At 38.3% G+C, this 23,124-nt stretch overlaps 1 protein-coding gene across 1 annotated transcript; it reads left to right on the forward strand.

Annotated features, from left to right (window-relative positions):
* Nucleotides 1-6,636: 6,636 nt before the first annotated feature.
* LOC114654163 (uncharacterized protein K02A2.6-like) lies at nt 6,637-9,441 on the forward strand. Its single transcript, XM_051929473.1, has 3 exons — nt 6,637-8,476; nt 8,671-8,922; nt 9,062-9,441. Exons 1-3 carry the CDS (start codon nt 6,637-6,639, stop codon nt 9,439-9,441), a joined length of 2,472 nt encoding a protein of 823 aa, XP_051785433.1.
* The last annotated feature ends 13,683 nt before the right edge of the window (nt 9,442-23,124 follow it).

Here is a 23,124-nt window from a genome sequence, read left to right on the forward strand (position 1 = left end):
AGTAATTGCATCCAAAGCTGGTAGACTTTGTACTGTGACACTACTGCCATGTTTTTGTTGAAACAAGGTGGTTGAGGTATTAGGAAATAAAACATCATTAAAAACTCTACAGGATTTCTGCATATTCTTGTCAATTACTGCAAGTACATTTTTGTGACCTTTTCAGTGTATAATGTCACAATGCTAAAACATTCTGGGAATGCCTCCGGGACTCTTAACTTAATGCAGAACCTCCTCAGTCTCCAGATTTCAACATAAGGGATTGGGAGTGCAGATCTATCTTCAGTTAATTTGGGCAGTCCAGGAATACACCGTCAGCTTTGGCCAATTTACCTGCTCTGCTACTCCATGAACCAGCATGTTGTGGTTGTTCAAAGACAAGACAGTAGACCAGTGGCGTAGCGTAGTGGGGGCAGCAGGGGCGGCCCGCCCCGGGCAGCACTTTTAGGGGGCGGCAAAATTTCACAATAAATAATAATAATATCTTGTAAAAATTTGAACCATACCTAAATAAGGGGGCGGCGGAATTTTCCTCCGCCCCGGGCGGCTGACACCCACGCTACGCTACTGCAGTAGACTATCTTGGTATAATCTACAATGAGTGTAGCTGATAAAGTGATCAATCAGTGAAGATTGTCCTTTTATGTTTTGTTTCTGACAATGAGATTAATTTATGATTTTTAATTCATTTTTTAATTAACTGAATTAATCAGATATTTAAGTTCAAGTGCAAAATAATTAGCATGCACACTTGTCGTTGCTACAAAGAAAAACAGGCCAGTTTGGATTTGTAACAGATCAGAAGAGTATGTAATAGCTATGCTATACTGTATTATAAACAATTCGGAATTTACTGTTTAAAGATTATTTTTAACACTCTTTTAGAATCAAATTCTAAATATATATTTGTAACTTTATAAAGAAGCAATTAAGCTAATAAAATTCAGTTTTACAGATTTTAAAACTTTTACGGGAGATGTAATTTTCATCAGTAATATCTATGACGCACTGTTTGTCTTGTCTTAATAACATATTTAGAGGAAAAAGTAGACTACCGTATTAAAAAATTACATCTTTAAGCTTATAACAATTCAGCTGCAGTGTATTAAAGATGTGATGTGTCAAAATCCAAAAGACGTTCAGTTATCTTTTGTATGCAATAATGGCAACAAAAACAGTGTGCTTATTATGCAAGTAATGCCTTTTAATGGTACTTACCATGAAAGGATTTATTGTAAACAACAAACTGATGGATCAACGAGACATAACTGTCATGATTTCAAGGTGTCCATCCTTATCAAAGCTCCATTTGCATTCATTTCAAGGGAACAGACATCTTAGAAATAAATCCCCAGGAGGTGATATAGAAATGCTTTTGGTGATGACATTGATCTGGAAGATTAAAACTCTTATACGAAGAAAGTTTCCCAAGGCAGCTGAAGTGATTATTGCTGCACCAATTGATAACACATTTCTCTCTTTGATTTGATTTCAAATGGGGGCTTTCCAGTCCGTAAACCTCATGAAAATAAGTTTTTTGCTCATTATCAAATTGGCTCACTGAAAGGGAATATTACATTCATTCATAATACTTGCTCCTTTTTGTCAATTAAATGGTGCTGTTTTGATTAGTATGGTGCAGTATGTAAAGTACACAATGCATTGTATATGTTAAATGAAAACCCATTTCAGTTAATTATAAAAGTTAAAACGCAGAGTGGTATTTCAGTAAAGTTATCCTATTTTGTATCAATTCATATCATGCCATCATCTATTTACTGCCACACAGGTAAGACCAACCACCTCTGCTAAGCCTTTTTTTGGCCAGTATGTTTCTGATAGATGATAAACTAAACAACGTTCAGGCAAGACTGGAGGTCAAAAAGTGCAGCGTTTTTTGGAAACGTGACTGACTGATAATACACCCAGATGAATTTTCTGCCTTTGTATGGATCAGACTGAATTGTTAAGGAAATGCAGAGGAGGTGGCATGGTTTTCACGGTAAATGAATGGTAATATCACCCTTAAACCCTGCTCATATAATCTGGAGTATTTAATAATCAAGCACTACACACATTATCTATCAAGGGAGTTCTCTGGTGATTTTTTAAAATTTGGTTGCTTTTTTACATTCATTCTCAAAGCAACGCCAACAATGCTCTGAATGAGGTGTACAAAATAAATACAGAATAAGAACATTTACATGAAGGCTTATTTAATATTGCTTGAGAAGTCAATAAAAAAGATTTAAGGAGAATTTACTCCATGCCATGTGAGGGGTGCTAATACTCTGAATCACATTCTTTGTGCTGACCTTCAACACAGGCACTCCAGCAGAGTGTGCTGAGCCACCTTCTGTTTGTTCACCTAAAACTAGATAGTTACACACAATTGGGATAACCAACAACAACGACACAGTCATTTTACATCTACATTTATTTGCTTGGCAGATGCGTTTATCCAAAGCGACTTGGCAAAGAGTACAGTAGACTACAGCAAACAGAATGTAGAACATACTCCCATCTGCATTGTAGAGAATGCTGTTGAAAGGGTGACCTTGATGAACTGAAGAAAGCACAATACATTTCTGCCATTGTCAAGAAGATACACCAATGCCTCTACTTACTCAGACATCTCATAAACTTCACGTCTCCCCATCTGCATTGGATTAAGCTACCAAGTAGTGTGGTAGACAGTAAGACTTTAGGGACTTTCAAAACTCGACTTGATTTTTTATTGGAAGAAATAAGTGGATAGGACTGGCAAACTTTGTTGGAGTGAATGGACTGTTCTCATCTAGATTGTTCTAATGTTCCAATTAATGTCTACAGGTGCTCATTCAAGTTCCTCCTCATTGGCTGTCTAATATACTGATATGGCACCTCTTTGGCTCAAGATAAAGCACTCAGGAGGGTGGTGAATGTGGCCTAGAATATCACCAACACCCAGCTGTTTTCTGTTCAGGAATATATAACCTATTTTGCCTTAGAAAGGGAAACAGCATTATTAAAGATCTCAGTGATCCTACACAGTCGCACTAGCAGATTCCAAGAAAGTGTTATCCACAGGTAAAGGTAAATAAACAGCCAATAACTCATACAGCTTTTACGTTTTTTGGCATGAAAATCCATTCCAGAACTTTCTTATATGTATGTATACTTCTCTAACATAAAAATTAGCTTAACTAATAAAATCTGACAATACTTTTGCTAAGTAATGCAAGTTCACACATCTTTCACATCATAAAAAAATCAAACAGTAGGATTCTGGTGCTTGGTCTGATCCCACTGGCATCAGATCATTGTGATAGCCTCTGACATTTTAATTATCTGACAAAAGACAGTAATATAGATTAAAATACTATATTAAAAGCAGCAACTACCTGCTGCTCAGGAAAAGTTATTGGCTATGATCTGCTCAAACTGAAACCACAACAACTCAATTTTCTAATCCAGCGGCTATATGGTGAAAAAGAACACGCCAACACCAACTGCACATCGGACAGCAGCCCTAAATACCACGTGGAAAGGCATTTTCTGTTCAGCAAGAGGCCAGCAAACAATTGAAAAGATGATTTTCTACATACATGACAGTTCCTTTTGCAACAGGATTTTGAACTAATTTGAAAAAGGAACATCATGCTGCTGGATTCTCTTCCCATTGCTTTTTTCTTTTCAAATTAATGTAGCTACCTATAAGGGAGCAAATTGTACTGTAGGTCTTGTACCTTTTTGCTGGTGTGTGCTGCACAGCCTTAATTGGGAACAGCTTGATTTTTTATATCTGAAGAAACAACCTTAACATTGCAATATTTCTCAGTAGGGCAAATATGAGTATTGGAATTGGATGACTAAAGATGAAACCATTGTGAAACATAATACCTAAATTTCATGGTGACTTGCCCAAACTAAACTTCAAGTATTCAAGGTATAAGTTTTCAGTATTTTCTTACTATTGAGTCAAAGAACTTCTATTTATTTTTCAAATTTAATGACATTTGTATCTGATCCACTAAACAAGTATTAGAATAACTTACAAATTACTATTTAACTTTATAGATAAGTACAAATGACTGTCATCAACTAACCAAAGAAAGCTGATATTATGTTTCCAAATTACATCCCCTGTGGCAGCAGATGAGCCTAAAGAGAAATAAGAATTTGTCAGAGAAGCAGAAGCTAAAGGGCACCATTTCTAAATTCAGATAGAATGTTTTGTAATCTGATTTATTAAATGACTTAGTGGCACACAATTCTCAAGGCTGTGGAATAAAAATGCTCTCACTAATAGGAAATAAGAGAAATTTGTCAGTTATTAGAGAAAAAGCAGGTGCACAACAGCCAAAGAGACATCCCTGCATGTTAACTGCCCAGCAATATGGTTGTAGCTACTCAGTTTTTTTGTATTGTTAAAACACTTATTGTATATATAAAGAAAATGCTCTTAAATATGTTTTCTGGCTTTTATTTAAGGTTTTCCTGTACACTAATGCATTTATCATGTAAAAAATTCACAAGCATTCCAGTCTTTCCACATGGATGGCCAAACTGTACATATTGTTCTTTCATTGCACAGCAGTAAAGAGCCAAGTCGTGTGCACCAGGCACAACAACCATCCTCTACTGAAAAACAGATATATAATATACTACATTCTTTTTGTTTTTATATGTTAAATGAAATAATAATTGGATAGAAAAAATTCAGGTCATGTAAATTGACTTTTACATGTATTTACTTAACAGATGCATTTATCCAAAGCAACTTACAAAAGTCGTTAACATAATTGGGTAAATATTAGTCTGCAGGATTTTTTTGGAACAAGTGTTAGAGGGAAAGGCTACAAAATTGATCACCACAAGTGAAGAGCTCAGAACAAAATGCAAACTAGCATACACTCTGCAGTGGATTTAATGCTAAGTCTGCACTACTATTCAATAACATATCACAATCATTCAATCATGCCTTTCTCAGAGAATACAATCACAAGGTTCTTTACAACACATAATGCTTTAGCACTGTAAGCTAGCTGTGTGTAACCCAAGTGACTTAGTAGAAAGAGGCTGTTATGTATATGTAAGAATTTAATACTAAATATAAGGTCTATTTAATGTTTCAAATCATTGCATTGAATGTGTGATGTGCCTGCACCCTGGTATTAAGGTGCATGTTACAGCCGGAACTTGTTTTATACATAAAATGGTGGAAGTTTGGTAATTGCTGTATTTGTGTCTGTCTTTATTAACTTACTATTATACTGTTGGTTTTAAGTGTAAAAACACAACAGAATTGGCGACGAGAAAAAAATATATAAACCTGCCAAATGCTGACTGTTCAAAAAAAACTGAGCTTCTCCGCTTTGCATTGAGTGAATTTCCATGTTTTCTTTGAGCTTCGTGGCATACTGAAGAGCGCACCCTGGGCCTGCCAGAAGAGACACGGATAAAACACAGAAGTGAGTAAAGAAAATCTTAAGAATATGAAACAAGATGTATGGATGTGTAGGACAAATGGCTGCTTTTGACAGCACCAAGGAGGAATGGGCTACTTACATTGAGAGACTTGAGCAGTACTGCCTCGCAAACGATATCGGGAATGAGAGAAAGGTGGCTGTGCTTTTAAGTGTAATGGGTCCGAAAACTTATAATCTGTTGCGCAGTCTAGTGGCACCGTTGAAACCCGCAGAAAAATCATTTAAAGATATTGTGGATGTATTGCAAGCACATTTGAACCCAAAGCCGATGATTATTGCCAAGCGGTTTCGCTTTCATAAACGGGACCAGCAGAAACACGAGTCAATTGTGGACTATATTGCTGAGCTAAGGCGGCTTGCAGAGCACTGTCATTTTGGCGAGGGCTTGTCCGACGCGCTAAGAGATCGACTCGTGTGCGGGCTTCACAACAAGAGCATACAGAAACGGCTCCTCACAGAAAGAGATTTAACATTACAGCGCGCACAGGAAATAGCGATTTCAATGGAAATGACGGAAAAAGACACCTTAGAATTTAAGAGAAAAGTGACTTCACAGTGCAGTCTCAATAAGGTTGTAGCAAAGCACGCTGAGAAAATGCCATCCTGTTTTAGATGTGGAAAAAAATCGCACGTTCCGACTGAATGTTGGTTTAAAGATAAAGAGTGCAGACAGTGTAATAAAAAAGGGCACATCCAGAAAATGTGCAGAATGAACGAAAATAAAGGGAAGTCACATAAAAGGGGTAATAAAAGCAAAAAGGTGCATGAAATTGATAAAACCAACTCCAGTGACTCTGAAACTGAACATCTGTTTTGTCTAGAGCTCCATTCTATTAAACACACTGACCGCAGAATAATATGGGTGGCACCCAAAGTGGAAGGAGTGACATTAAAAATGGAGTTAGACACTGGATCAGCCCTGTCAATTATTTCAGAAAAAGATTATAAAGAAAAATTTCCAAATGTGAAACTGAAAGGCACTTCAGTAATACTAAAAACATACACAGGTGAAAAGATTGCTCCCATTGGTAAGCTTAAGGTGACAGTTGTGTGTGAAAGCCAGAGACATCTGCTGGATTTATATGTGCTACCATGAGGAGGTGTTCCCTTATTTGGACGTGAATGGCTAAAAAGTATCCAGCTTAACTGGCAATCCATAAAAGAAATGCAGGTCACCTCAGGACTGAGCATATTTCCTAAGCAAGAAAAGCTGAATTCACTATTAGTTCACTATGCACAGGTGTTCCAAGAGGGAATTGGGACTCTCAAACATATCAAGGCACACATTGCAGTGGAAGAGGATGCACAGCCAAAGTTCCATAAGGCTCGCCCTGTACCATATGCTATTCGCCCTAAGGTTGAGGCAGAGCTCAAGCGTTTAGAAGGACAGGGTGTCCTCTCCAAAGTCAATTGGTCTGAGTGGGCAACACCCATCGTGTCTGTGATCAAGAAAAATGGTGCTGTACGTATCTGTGGTGACTTTAAAGTCACAATAAATCCTGTACTATATGTCGACCAATATCCTCTACCACGCATAGAGGATATCTTTGCCTCACTTGCTGGTGGCGAGTACTTTTCAAAGATAGATTTGTCCCAAGCATATTTACAGATGGAATTAGAGGAGTCATCTAAAAAGTACCTCACTATTAATACTCACAAGGGACTCTTCCGTTATAACAGACTGGTTTTTGGAGTTTCGTCTGCTCCTGCTATGTGGCAGAGAGCAATGGATCAGGTGCTACAGGGCATCCCTGGTACTCAGTGTTACTTAGATGACATAACTGTAACTGGTACAGATAATAGTGCACATCTGACGAACCTTGAAGCAGTCCTTACTAGGCTGTCAGAATTTGGACTGAAAGCAAATAAAAGTAAATGCCAATTCTTTAGGGACTCCTTAGAATACTGTGGACATATTATTGATAAGAATGGCCTCCATAAATCCCCAGACAAGATTGATGCTGTCCTGAAGGCACCTCAGCCTGAAAATGTGACCCAGTTACGTTCTTTCCTGGACCTTGTAAATTACTACCATCGATTTTTGCCAAATCTTTCAACAGTGTTGCATCCACTAAACTGTTTGCTACAAAAAGGAAGCAAATGGGAATGGTCACAAGATTGTGAACAAGTGTTTAATACTGCCAAACAGCTGATTACATCTGATGAAGTGCTGACACATTTTAATCCAAAGTTGCCATTGCGCCTGGCTTGCGATGCATCACCTTATGGCATTGGTGCTGTTCTTTCTCATAAGATGCTTGATGGCACAGAACGACCAATTGCTTTTGCATCAAGGTCTCTAAGTCCTGCTGAAAAGAATTATGCACAGATAGACAGGGAAGGTCTAAGCCTAGTGTGGACGGTAAAGAAATTTAATCAATACCTATATGGTAAACATTTCACATTAGTTACTGATCATCAGCCCTTAATTGCTATTTTCAATCCTCATAAGTGTGTTCCAACCATGGCTGCAGCACGCTTACAACGATGGTCTTTGTTTTTAGGCGACCATGACTACCAAATTGAATTCAGAGGCACAAAACAACATGCAAATGCAGATGGACTTTCCCGTCTACCTTGCGAGTTTAAGGGAACTCAAAACCTTTCCGATCCAGCTGAAATTTTCCATCTAACACAACTGGAGCCCTTACCCATTACAAGTGCTCAAATTCAGAAAGAGACAAGTCGAGATCCCACTATGGCCAAATTATTTGTCTTGATAATAAAAGGTTGGCCTTCTAGAAGTGATGCTGATCTCCCTGAGTACTCAAATCGACGTGAGCAGTTATCAGTTTGTCAAGGATGCATTATGTGGGGCACAAGAGTGATTGTACCACCCAAACTTCATACAAAAATACTTGAGGCACTTCATGAAGGTCATTTAGGTGTTGTAAAGATGAAAAGCTTAGCCCAAAGCTACATATGGTGGCCTGGAATTGACCTTCAAATAGAGAATCTGGCCAAGTCATGCACAGGATGCCAACAGACTCGGCGACAGCCCCAAAGTGCTCCCCTTCATACCTGGGAATGGCCAAGCTCTGTCTGGGAAAGACTTCACATTGACTATGCAGGACTTTACATGATCGAATGTTTCTCATTGTGGTTGATGCACATTCAAAATGGCCTGAAATTTTTGCAGTAAAAAAGGCAACATCATCTAAAACGGTAGATATACTCCACACCTTATTTGCATGTACAGGACTTCCAGAACAACTAGTCAGTGACAATGGAACTCAGTTTACATCTGCTGAGTTCCAGGCATTTGTAAAAAAGAATGGCATTAAGCACATCACCTCTGTTCCTTACCATCCTGCAACAAATGGTCTAGCTGAATGTTTTATTCAGTCCTTCAAACTATCTATGAAAGCCATGGAAAAGGAAAAAGAGTCGCTACATATGAAAATTGCAAGCTTCCTTCTAGCCTATCGAAACACAGCTCACTCAACCACAGGTCAGACTCCAGCAATGCTTTTCCTGGGAAGAAGCTTGAGATCTGCTGAAACCTGATTTGTGTATACATGTGCAAAAGAAGCAGTGCTTCCAAGACTAAAAACAACATAAGCTTAGAATATTTGAGGTTGGACATAAAGTGCTTGCTAGAGACTACCGACACTCAAATCAGAAATGGCAACCTGGTACGATTGTGTCAAAGACTGGTCCACTGACATACACAGTGCAGGTGGGGCATGATACAGTCTGGCGCAGACATATCGACCAGCTTCTAGATGCACAAGCTCAGGAAGACACATCACAAGACAAGGCTGAGGAGCTGATCATTCCTCAGAACTCAAATGAGTTTACCTTCTTGACACCTGATTCATCCCTTGCTGCTGGTGAATCTCAGCCTCAAGAATCTGCTGAATCAACCTCATCTCAAATGTCTGCTCCACCTACACAAGAAAGACGCTATCCTGAGAGGATTCGTAAACCTCCTGAAAGGTTGAACTTGTCGTCGATATTAATGTACTAAGTACTTAAGAGTCTGTTAGCTTTGGTAAGCTGCATTTCGCCATATATAAATGTTTCAGTACACCGTAATAAATGGTGCACTTTTATATAGTATGCTTTAGCTGTCTTTATATTCATGTTTTATATCCATGCCAAGTGTTTTGTTGATATGATATGTTAAAAACAAATACTGTTACACATCCAAGCTGGGTGGGAGGAAATGTTATGTATATGTAAGAATTTAATACTAAATATAAGGTCTATTTAATGTTTCAAATAATTGCATTGAATGTGTGATGTGCCTGCACCCTGGTATTAAGGTGCACGTTACAGCCGGAACTTGTTTTATACATAAAATGGTGGAAGTTTGGTAATTGCTGTATTTGTGTCTGTCTTTATTAACTTTCTATTATACTGTTGGTTTAAGTGTAAAAACACAACAGAGGTAGGGTTAGTTTTGGTTATATTGTCCTCACTTTGGGACTCATATTGGAGCATAAGGCAGGGACATTAAGAAAATCTGCAGTACCCTTGGTTATTTCAGTTTCAACTTCAATATAATAAAATGTTTTGATCATAAACATCTCAGCAAATAGGTTCTTAGGGAGTGGAAGCTGCCTTCACTGGTACTCAGTCTTGATAATTATTTAAATTGTGTATAAGTAGCACCTAATCATTTTGCAGAATTTGTCTGGGGGTGATATGGGGTGGACAGAACACACCAACTGCACACCTGATGGCAGCATTTTCTGTTCAGCAAGACGCCAGCAAACAATTGAAAAAATTACCCACACCTGCCAATCACTGAAATGTCTGATTCTCGAATTCTCGTCCCTGGTCATGGTGAAGCTTAGAAGGGTAACTGAATCTTGCATATATGAATCATTAAATGTTCTCTCAGCTGCACTCTTCCCAGATTTGTCTTTTGTAGGATATGCCTATCCGAATCTTATGAAATGATCCTCCAAGACCAGTATGTATTCATACCCACCTAGTCTTGGCTCCCATGCATATATGGATATAACATCAGACAGGGAGCTTGAGGTTATCAAAACCATTGGTGCTCTGATATGGTCCTACTTCTTCTTCTTTAATACAGGGACACAGCCTAGTAACATATATATATATATATATATCATCACAGAGGTGCTCGAGAACCACCTACTATATATGTACTTGATTGGGGAGGGCAAGCTGGTGTCTTTGATTTGTCTTACGGTAGAACAACGCATCTTGAGGATGTGTCACTGCTCATACATAAGCCTCTTTGTTAGCCCACTGGCTTCTTGTGTAGCCTGATCTGTCAATATGTGGTCTCTTTCCTTCAATTTGATCACTTCACCAATGGCTGGATCATTTCTCTGTGCTCCCTGTATTTCTCAATGGCTAATTGCTGGTAGACATTATATTTTATTATGCTCTGTAGTTTCCAAAATAAAGTTGAATGCCCCACCAAGGCAACATCCTTCTTCTGGGCAGCCAGATTCCCTTCCCATGCAGCACGGACCACATCCTCTGGTAGGTCTTCTGTACAATCAACCACATATTTCTCAGTATCAAGAGACCAATGAGACAACACGACCGCATCCAAATTAATTGCCCCTTGGTTGTTAACGAAAGAAGAATCTGTAATTATGTCGCCAGCTCTCCAACCCATTTGTGACCTACTGCATTTAGCTTTGCAGTAGTCATAATGTAGGTTAGTGGATTGTTATCCGTGTATGTAGTAAAATGGAGTGCTTAAAATAAATTGTCACAGAACTTGCAGACTACCCACTTGGCAGCCAGGAATTCCAGTTTTCCTTAATTAAGTTTATAGTTTCTCTCAGCTGGTGTCAAGGTCTGAGAGCCACAAACAATGACCTTGAGTCTCTCATCCTGATGCTGATATAACACTGCACCGAGTCCTTGTTCAGAGGCATCAGTGTGGAGTGCAAAGAGGGGCTCAAAGTTTGGATAGGCCAGTGTTGATGGGCTGGCGTGGGCATTGATTAGCCTCTCCAGGATGTTCTGATGCTTGTCCAGTTAACTATAGTTCTGGAGGAAAGTTGTGCTCCTTCTATTTAGTCTTCCCTGATTTTTCTTGTCCAATTTCAGCTTCTGATCCTTTAACCTGAAGGAGCTTGTAAATTGGTTTAGCGAGCCTTGAAAAGTCTTGAATGAAAACTTGACAATAGCTAAGAAATCCCAAGAGTCTATGAACCTTGCCAACTGTGGTAGGCTTCTTCCCTTACAGAGCAAATATCCAGATCTTTGCAGTCAATATGAACATCCCCTCCAGAGATTAACCTTCTCACATATCTGACTTCTCTGTTCCAAAGTTTGCATTTGGTTGGCTTCAGTTTCAATCCATGCTCATGGAGAGCTTTCAAGACTTTCTGAAACCCCTCTAAGTGGTCTATGAATGTCTTGCCATAACAGAAGATGTTGTCTAAATAGGGGATACCTTGTTCATCATGCAGTGAAGCAAACATGCCCTCCATGCTTCGCTGAAATGCAGCGGACGCATTAGCCAGCCCAAAAGGGATCCACCCCCACTCATAAAGTCCCCATATAGTGATAAAAACTGTTAGATGCCTTGTTCCCTCAGCCATAAACCCCTGATGGTAGGCCTTTCCCTAGTCTTAAATGGAGAACCACTGGTAGCCCCCCAAGTTGTTAATAAGATCCTGAATGTGGGGGAGGGAATATCTATCTGGTACTGTTTTTTGATTCAACAATCTTTAATTGATACACAATCTAAGTGTGTTGTCTTTTTTATGTACACACACAACTGGGGCAGCATAAGGTGACTTGGATTTGACAACCCACCTTTTAGCCAACAAATCCTGGATGTATGCCTTTACTTGTTGGTATAGTAGTTTTGAAATTGATGTATATGTTCGTTGGACTGCGAGGTCATACTTCAAAGTGATTGTCATCAGTCATCAGTGTGTTGTTATCATCCCTGATTGTGTGGGATGTGGTTACTGGGGGCTGTACTGACATTTCAACAGTAGAAGACACTGGCCCTAATTCATGTCTCTGTGTTAACTCATCAATTCTTTCTTTCAACATTAACAAAAAAGTCATACCACCATTCTCAAGTGAAAGCAAGACTTCACAGCACATGTGGCCAATAATACAATACACTGTTACCTTTACACTGTCTTCTCTTGATTCATTGACATGGAATTAATCTGCCCAATAAGTAGCACTGATCCCAGGCAAGCCCCCAAAATATGTTACACCTCGCAGGCTGTGGGGGAGTGTTAGAAGTACAGCTAAATGAAAGCTGCAACCAGGGAAATAGAGACAGTGAAACTGTGCTGCCTTTCTGTGTAACTGCACTTATTTGAATGAGGCATCAGTGATAGCAACATTGGGCATAGCATAGCTTGAACAGTACTAATTATATCTCATTGCCCTCTAATTCTTGCCACAGGAACAATTTGTTCTATTAATTCAACTTAACACAACCACGAAGAACTGCACAATAGCTAGTAAATTAATAAATACAAGACCAAAAATTATCCTAAAAATGTGATGATTCCCTTGGACTATCACATATATTATTTTTGACTTTCAAAATACAATTTTTCTTGACTAAAGTTCCGCTCTTGATAACTACCAAGAAGATGAAGGGAGAGATTAAAAAGTTAGTTTCTCTTTAAGAACTGGAGAAATGTTTGATCCCAGGCTGAGAATGAGCTTAAATTTTTCTGTTTTTTCTTTGTAAGTGTCTTTGAAGCCTTGTGTAAGAACACAAACACAGAGATCAGTGTGGCTTTGATCAAGTGATGTGAAGTGTTCTGCAATTGTAAGAACTTTGATTTAAACAGGTCGAACATGTTCCCTGCAACAGCCTGCTAGGCATCTTTCTGTTTCATTTGTGCAGACGACTGGACACTTCCTGCAAGAAATTCAGTAAATTAGATTTTTAGATTGGAAAAAGGGGCGGCACGGTGGCGCAGTGGTAGCGCTGCTGCCTCGCAGTTAGGAGACCCGGGTTCACTTCCCGGGTCCTCCCTGCATGGAGTTTGCATGTTCTCCCCATGTCTGCATGGGTTTCCTCCGGGCGCTCCGGTTTCCTCCCACAGTCCAAAGACATGCAGGTTAGGTGGATTGGCGATTGTAAATTGGCCCTAGTGTGTGCTTGGTGTGTTTGTGTGTGTCCTGCGGTGAGTTGGCACCCTGCCTGGGATTGGTTCCTGCCTTGTGCCCTGTGCTGGCTGGGATTGGCTCCAGCAGACCCCCGTGACCCTGTGTTCGGATTCAGCGGGTTGGAAAATGGATGGATGGATGGATTGGAAAAAGGCTTGTTGTTTAATATGGAATTTACCAGAGGGACCAGAAGGGTATTGTTACTGACATATTTGTAAGTGACACATTGGCTACTATTACAGGGGTAGAATGTGTCTCTTCTCTGTGAAGTGAGCTGTGGACAAGAATTCTGTGAAGTTCAAGTGGTCTGCAGAAGGAGATCTAGGGAGTGTTACGAAAAAAAGTTCCTGTGGAAGAATCAGCCTGTTGGGATGTTTTGTTTGAAGAGCTGAAGGAGAGATAGAGTGTTAGGACAGTGGGATGTGGATTTCATTATTGGAGTTTCCATTAGAGGGTAAGTAACAGGGTCTACTCCTGGCTTGACTGAGGGCCTTTTCCACAATATGAGAAGGCTATTCTCTATCAATGAAGAAACATTCTGCATACTTTCTTACAGATCTCATGCAATGTTTATAATTATGCTGGTACACAAGGAAGCAAATGAGGTGCATTCCTTCTTCTTTCCATCTGGGCTGGAGCTCTGCCACCTCGAGTAAAAAGAGACAACTGGAGTGCTGTGTGAAAAACGTATAAGTTGATTAAGTACGGTAAGGTGATGGTGGAATTTGCATTTGTAATCTTGTAGTTTTAGGCTTGACTGCAAGATCTCAAGTGATTTTTTACCTTACGTGAATTAACTAAACAAAGAGATTGAATTCCTGTACCCATTTTAACTAATATATTCCCACAATGTAGCATTTTATTGTACACATTAATTAAATACTTTCTGAAAATATTTGATACTATATAACAGATGAGCCGTATATGGTACAAATAAAACAAAAACTGATTAAAAAAAACTGTTTACTGGTAAGGTGTTAATGTGCCCCAGAGAACTTGGTACTATTTTCTGCTTGTTAGGTACAATGAAGATTAATTGAAATGAAGCAGCCTTGCTGACTCTTCACAACAGGAAGGAAGATCCATTGGGAAAGTAGCAGGGCACAAAAATAATTATCTTCATTCCATTAAAATCTCAAAACATTAGCCTTTCACTATTTTCTTTCTGATTAAACACAGAAGGACAGTTTTAAATGGCAGTACTTATGCTTTGCACACTTACAGTGATTCTGTCTAAGGAAAAGAGGACTAGCTGACATTTAAAGGAATCATGCTGCAAAGTGCCCCAGATCTGAGCCAGCCTTATTTAAATGTATAAAAAGCCCCCTGCTTGTACAACAATTTGGGAATATTCTGTACCCTGTAAAAGCAGAAAAGGTTGTTCAGCTTCTGCATATAATTAGGTACTAGTAAGCAATGTGCAGAATATGGACAGCAGACTTTGATGAGCCTCAATTATTTTCCAGCATGCCTGGTATACTTGCTAGGCCTTTGTAATGAAGTTATTCACATGCAAGATACATTTCAAAATGAGTTTATGCTTATAATGTTTCATTTCCACCTATAGCCATTTCCAAATGTTGCCCATATTAGATTTATTGCAGCATAATCGTTTGGCAATTGCCAATTAAATGCTACTTAAGGAAATTAAAGCAGAAGGAAGACTTGCTTCTTTCAGGAATATTAACTTTCTGCAAATAACATTTGGTACAAATAACTAAAAACAGACGTTTTAAATATGGCTCACCAAAATACAGCATGAGCGTATCCCACTGAGTCTCTCTTAACAATATAAATTGATTATTCAAGTTTGTGTAAAAAAATATTATTTAACGGTGTTTGGTAAGATAGACATTGTTGTAATACTACTCAAAGAAAGGATGAACATGTACATTTCACACAAGGTGCCCAAGTGCTAAATTATGGCTACTTGATGTGACACAGCATAAAGAGTATTTTTTTTTATTTATACCCTGAGGGCATTTTTCAGCAGTCTCCACCCTTTACCCCAAAATAAAGCCTTATTATTCAAAAAATAAAGGCAGGACTGTCGATTTTTCACTAAAACCTGATGGATAACTTCTCAAAGATGAGTGAATCTGTGTCTGTGTCAAATTTAAACATTCCTTTACTTAGAAACCACTTCTAAACTAGGAAAAAATAGGCGTTCACAGTAATATTTTCAAATGTTTGTTTTCTGATACAGTATATCTCACGTTCAATAATGCCAGGGCGGTTTTATCACCTCTGGTGTATTCCCAGGCGTGTACCTGTCTAAAGTTTCATGTTGATAATACAATGAAATAAATAGTTACAGCATTTGGCACTATGGGTCCCTCTCACCAATCCAAAACATCTCCAAACCGGGATCAAGGTTCAGAACAATTTTATTGCACATAAAACAGTGAATTATATAAAACTCTAAACCCCCATCCCCTAATACACTCTAATACCTCCTCCCACATACACATTTAAATGACACTATTTGCATTGTTTGCTCCTGCTTCAGATAGTGTATTTTTTCATTATGAACACCCTCAGCCGTGTCTCATTATTTCCATATATGAACATCTACATATCGTTTAAGATGTCATTAGGTCAGAGCTAATGACCCGGAAATGTGAGGTAGTAATTGCCAATGGTTGCCTCACAACTCCTCTTATTTGGGGATTTCTCATGATTGATACATTGTACAAGTATGTGCTTGGACTTGTTTTGTTGTTCTGGGGAATCTAGTGTAAGTACTGATGTGTCACTTACAGATATTTGCTGTTGTTTTATGAAGTAATATGTAATAGAACACGAAAAATCAGAACAGCGATATAACACTGTTTGTGCTGTTCATCCTATAAATCACGTTTGCTCAGTCGGTGGGAGGGTTCATTGCATTTGTTGAAATCTATTGGTTGGGTCTTTTTGATTGACGCATAACACTTGGGCATTCCTTATACAGAATAATTACTACGATTTTTTTCTGTTTTGTTGGGACAATTTATGAAACACCACTTGTATGATTTCAGACCAGATTAAAAAGTCAGCTGTAAATATTGTAACAATTTGATTACTAGAAGTGTGAAGTCACATGCAAACGAGTGTGGCATTGTTCACCTGTATGATGTACCAAAAGATTTTTAAATGATCACTTGTCTGGTACCAGGCTACTCAGGGTGTAAGAGGGTCTACCAAAAAAATAGATATATAATAAATATCTCTCAGTTACAGTATGAACCTACTTAGGACTCTTCTCACACAATTTTCCCTTTAGAAAGCATTGCTAGAGCTGTCCCTGTTTGCTTTTCTTAATCCTGGTTCATCAACACTGGTACTTTTACCAAAGATAAAATCTAAACTGTAGAGCAAATCTATATGTCTACTGGGTCCTGGACAACAGCTCTCCAAAGCAGACAATGTACCTTAAACTTTGGTTCTCATGATAATACTGTAGTTTGGAACAGTCATCATCTTAGAAACATAGGTAGTGAATCAATTTATTTTTCTTTGTATTATATTTTCAAATCTCTGGAACCTTTACCAAATTTCAATCCTTATATTTGCATTAGGCAGAGAAAGAAAGTAGATAATGAATGCTAAACTTTGGTTCTCGTGTTCATAACTTGAGCAATGAGTAATTTCCAGTAATTTCTCCTCCCTGCAGCCTGCCTACTCTTTCTCTCTAGACTGCTCTCCTCAGCTCACTCATTCCTGCATCGGCACTCGCTCTCCCTGATGTCTTTCTGCCTTTGTCACTTCTTTTAACCTCCACTCTGATGTCTGTGTTTTTTTTCTCCAGATCCCTTTCATGCCCATTTTATATGCTGGGCAGCAGTTGCAGGTGCAAATAATGAATCAATCAGACCACCCCTACATGACCCAGCATGGCAATGCACGGAAGGCTCATGCACCAACCTAGAGATGAACCATCTTCACAGCAGATCGCTCTCACCTGCTCCACTCCCCACCACAAGCATGCCCAATTATTTATTTATTTAAAACGGCCACTTTCTGAGCTACTGACACACTATACCACAGATATGTGACCACTTCTCTTTTATTTTGGGCACTGTGCAACTTTCTGAACTTGAACTTTTGAGTATCATAAAAAGAGTGTGAGAGTGCTTTAAATAGTTAGAAAGTTGAACAGGACCTTAGAATTATTTGTACAGCAAGTCCGCTTGCAGTTTCAAGCAGCTTTCAACTCCCAAGGGAATTGATCTTGAGTTTGTGTAATAACTGTCTACTCTGCTACTGGAAAGAAAGCCAATTTTTTACCCTAATTTGGATGTGTGGGTGAAGAGTGAATGGCTACCTTTTTATTAGACTTTTTTCAAAAATGGTTCTCTCAGTTTAGTTTTACTTCAGTTGGTGCATTGTTGCTAATAGCTGCTTTCTGACCCTTTTGTGAAAAGATCAGATAACTTCTAAATATGGACACTGTCATAGACATATGAGTAGGGGGCATTCTCTGGGTTTGTACACTGCATGTAATACCACCCCGGGATGTTAGTGGGTGCTATCATTCACACATTCTCCTCTATTTTCAGCTGACCAAAGGATCCAAAAGTCAAGGACAACTGAAGACACTGCCACTTCTGCACCAAGCACCTCTCCTTCTTGGGAAGAACACATATAATGGTCAAAAATACCTGAAGAAGCCAGTTTTGTTCACAGATTCACATAAGGAAAGATGATAATATTTTCCTGCATATTCTTCCAGTGCAAATTTATTCCACAATATAGGGCATCACCAGTTGGTGCACAGAGACTTCATCTGTGTTGTGCCTTATCTTTTACCAAATTTAAATGGGCCTTGCTACCTGCTTAGCTGTTGGACGCTTTCCAAGGAGCTCTGTCTCAAGTATGAATTCCTTTCATTTTTCAGTTAAGAATATATAATCTGTAACTAAGGAACTGTACAATCTGGGAAATATCATCTGCAATTGAATGAAAACTCAATGAACTTGCCCAGGTTATGTAATTATTTGCATAGCTTATATTTTCTGCCATTAGAAAAATATGGAAATAAATATGATTTTTAACTAAAGGCTTGAAGTTGATCGCCATTTGATTGATTACTAGCAAGCCAAGAGCTATCATTGTTTATTCCTCGTCTAGCAGTGGTCTCTTAAGGGTGCAAAGGATGCTTTGTAAAGTTATCTATTGGTGGACTTGCTTGAAGTAAAGAAGTGAAAAAACAAAACAGCTGCCATCATTGTGCCATACTATAGAGGCCCCTAGGGTTAAATACATGGCATACAATGCAGACATTGAAACACGTAAGAGATTTCAGGTAACAGTTGTATAGTTTGTTTTTCCATTTCTTCCTTACTCTCACGTTGAAAAGAACATAAGAGGTTAGCTGGTATCTGTCCATGTCACAGGTGACCTGATAACACAATACAACAACTTGTAGTCAAAAATAAAGATGCAATAACCAATGAAACTAAGGCTTTACAGATAATCTATATTGCTGAAAGAAATTTAAATTTTGTCGGATTTGGCTGTTCTTAATCAATATCTTATCACACACCTTCCCAGGATCATTGTGCCATTTGCATTCACCCGAACGCTCTTTTGAATTCCCTGCCTAAGGTCAATGTGCATTTAGTAAAACCAATGGTCATTTAAAATCACCCTCATCATTAAATAGTTGACCTGCCAGCATCTTGATCATACAAATGCATCTGTACTAAGGTTGCTAGAACAGAATTTGTTAAGTGTACTTACAATTACAGATATACTGTAGCTTATTACATTATTAAGTAACTCACCAAAATCCTCTAAATCCTTTAAAAACCTCTGAACCTAGAAATGTGCCCATATTCCTTATTTGTACATGGGGAATATTGTGGGCTATATCTCATTCCAAAATTTAGTGTCCTCACCCCATGCACAACCCATGTACTCCTGTGTCTGTGTTTGTCCGATATGCAAATCTCCACCAAATTTTGCACAGATGCTCCATGCACACAGGAGAAGATCACTGGATATGTTTTGTTCCAAAATTTAATTTATACCATCGTTCAGATACTTCTGAGGACCCCTGATAGTTGCCTTTAAAAAAAACATTAAACATGAGAACGAAAAATATCTGAAAGTATTAGTAATCAAATCCATTTAAGCATAATTCAAACCAACTTTAATTTATAGAAAAAACAATAAATCTTTGCTTAAATATGCCTTAAAAACATTCATTAGATGCAGTAGACAAAGACAGCATTGTCAGTTTGAACAAGGTGATAAAAGAGACTGAGTTTTATGTTCATCATCACTTGCCATCCACTGAAGACAAAGGCTGCTGTGAAGAATCTTTAGTGTCATGGATTTTTAAGCCAGGCATGAGAAAGGTTGAAACATTCACATTCAGGTGTTACAGCTCAGTAGACATAAGCTTTATGCTTAATTGGACTCAGCAGTGGTGCAGTCAAAAATATAACAGATCCTTTCAAACTCCTAATTCACTGCAGTCAATTTACTCTTTTCAGCAGGTCCATGAATCGATCTTACAGAGTCTAATGACTTTTACAGTGAATAGACTTCTGGTGCATACAAGACATTTCCAGGAAACAAACTGCGAAACACAATTTGAATGTTCAGCTGTATTCCAGCTTTTAAGTCATTACATGTAGTACTATGTTTGAGCATAAGAATAACTTAGATGGCAAGACAGACCAGGGAATAGCACAATGAATTCAAAGTGCCACAAACTTAAATTAGAATCACAACCAAGTTGCTACCTGCATGGAATTTGCATGTTGCAGTCTAGTACAAAATGCTTTTCATTTCAACATTTTGAAGATATATTTACTTAAAATATACCACAACCAACAAATGTGTACCAAACTTTGAATATATATTTTAAAATTTAACTATTTGTTATATTTAAGTATTTATTAGTTGAGATACCCACAGGTAAGAAAATCGAAAAAATAAAAAGTAATTGCAAAGTACATAGAATATTACCAAACTTTATTTACCTTAGACTAGTTATACTGTATTTAGCACAGAACAGTCATTGGTACTGGACAACTTTTTGAATGTAGTACTGTATTCTTGTTTTTACCTTCTGGTGCAAAGAACCCAAAATTACAATAATTAATGCTGGGGAAATGCTGGATCATCTTTTTCCATATTACTCTCACTGCACTACTTGGAGCAGCTGATTGAAAAGAGAATTATCGGTATACGGCATCAAGCACACACTACCTCAGCCATGCTTCCTATTTGAACTGCTTCTCACACGGCAAACGCTTCAAAACCTTTCCTGTACGGACCTCGCGGTTCAGAAAGAGTTTCATCCCAAGAGCTCTAAATGCACTCAATCAGTTCATCAAGTGCTCCTTGTAGAACCGTTTGTACTTATAAGTACAATTACCTCACCATAAACTTGCACTACAGTTATAATACTGCACAACCTGAGCCACTTTATAAAGCACATATTTTAAGATGAAATGCAGCAAATATGTTTATTATATTATACAGATAAAACTTTAACTTCATTTAAATAATCTATATTGTTAATAATTAAAGGACATGGTGTCGCTACGGTAGCAAGGATCTGGCGCTCCGTTCACGGATTGTTCCTGCCTCGCACTGTGTGCTTCACTGGGACTGGCATGAAGGATAGAATAATTAAACATGTACTACGAAGATATTTCAACGTTCCTTAAAAGTTTTGAAGAATCGGCGTTATAAGCTTACAGATGGTTTAACGTCTATTACAGAGCTGACTGTGTGGCAATTGGGTATTTGGAGAAAGAAAAGGAAGGACAGGAATTGGGGGTTAGTACGTTTGAAAGAGACAGTACTGTTACAATAAATTATTTCATCGAAGGTCGTGCACAATCACTGCGGCACCGTGTTCCCATGTTTAATAACATGCTTTAACTCCTATCATCATGAAAATTATATCAAGTATACATCGCAGTACTGTAATTATTCAAACAGTTGTAATATTACGAATAATGGATTTTGTGTCCTGTTGGAGGAAAAGAAAGCCGGTAAGCACGTAATGATTCACACACATAAAGCACATAGAAGATCAAATACAAAACAAAGCATTTAATGTGCTACTTTAGTTATGAAGGGATTTGAGAAACTAGTAAATTAAATGATTTTAAGATGAAGTTTGTGATGTTCTACTTTAATGACAAAATAAACTACGTGATCAAAGTGGAAATTTCAAGATTAAAGTTGACATTTCGTGCTTTTTTCCCCACTGTATGCCTATTTTTTATTCTCTGTACCCTAATAAGCTTTGATATGAAACTCAGATGGTGGGCTACGACTCGGCTTTTCACGGCGACTTTGATATCTGACAACTTCTTTTTTATTTCGGGCACTGTGTGACTTTGTGAACTTGAGCTTTCAAGTTTCGCCAACATGCTATGTCACTCGATCAACTTCCTTTTCTTGTTTATACCACTGTTTAAACCAACAAATAGTACGTTTTTCCTTGCCTAAACTTGGTATTCGCTGAAATTCTTATATTTTCCCCCATGCTTTTACCATTGTCTTTTCACAGAAGGCTGAGCTTAAGGGCTATTTATATTGATTTGCATATTCAAAGAGGCATAATTCTGGGAGGAGTTGGGGTGGGACAGCAGGCGCGTGCACGTGCGTTACTTTTCACGTTGATCGGAATTAATGTAGCAGAAGAACATGGAAGTTTGCATACGTACAGATTCCTGCATTTGGATTTTTCTGTGCATACACACATTCCCGCTTTTGTGCTTACGCCATGTTATAGTGTGAGTTCTACGCACGGTGTTATACATGACGCCCCTGCACCTCAAGTCTTCTTATTAGTCAACTTCAAATGTGTTGTGTTGAAATCTGTGAAGGGTGGCACATAGTTGCAGAAAATTTCAATGGAATCCACTCCTTGCTGTGCCTCACACTGTCCCCACAGGAATAACCAATACCGAGAAATACTATCAACAGAACAGGAGGAGATAACTGGACAAGACCCACTGGTTTCAAAGGAGGACATGGAAATATAGGGAAGGCATACATGAATTAAGATTAGACAATAACATTATTTACATAATTGGCAAGGTAAGTCATGTTTTATTATCAAAGGAGAAAAATACACAGTAGAGAAGTTAACACTTTAATTCCTGTTTGACTCAATTCCACTTGGATGTTACACTCTTTATATTAACCAAATGAATGTTAGGGTGGGCATATTGTAAATCCACATGGTAGTCTGCTGGGCTACCAGCTTTGCAAACCTGGTAGTCCAAGTATGTTTTCTGGTAGCCCAGTTTTATGTACCAGGTTGAGCATTACATGCAACTTTTAAATGCTACATGAAAAGTTTTGCTTCTTATTGAACAGTTCTGCTCCTTCTTTAAGCCAAGCTCATACTCAGTAGAACGTTTTACGTCCCAAACACTAGAAACCAAAACCACACCAATGATCTTTTAGGATGTTGTTGACTAGGGACAAAACAAAAATAGGGTGGAGAGTTTCCCATAGCTTAATAAAAGTTGTCACAGTAAACAAAAGGAAGGACTTCTTCAATGCAAAATGACACGGGAACCACATGCACTGATGTATGTGC

The sequence above is a fragment of the Erpetoichthys calabaricus genome, chromosome 7 (genome assembly GCF_900747795.2).
Source record: "Erpetoichthys calabaricus chromosome 7, fErpCal1.3, whole genome shotgun sequence".
NCBI classification, from domain to species: Eukaryota; Metazoa; Chordata; class Cladistia; order Polypteriformes; family Polypteridae; genus Erpetoichthys; species Erpetoichthys calabaricus.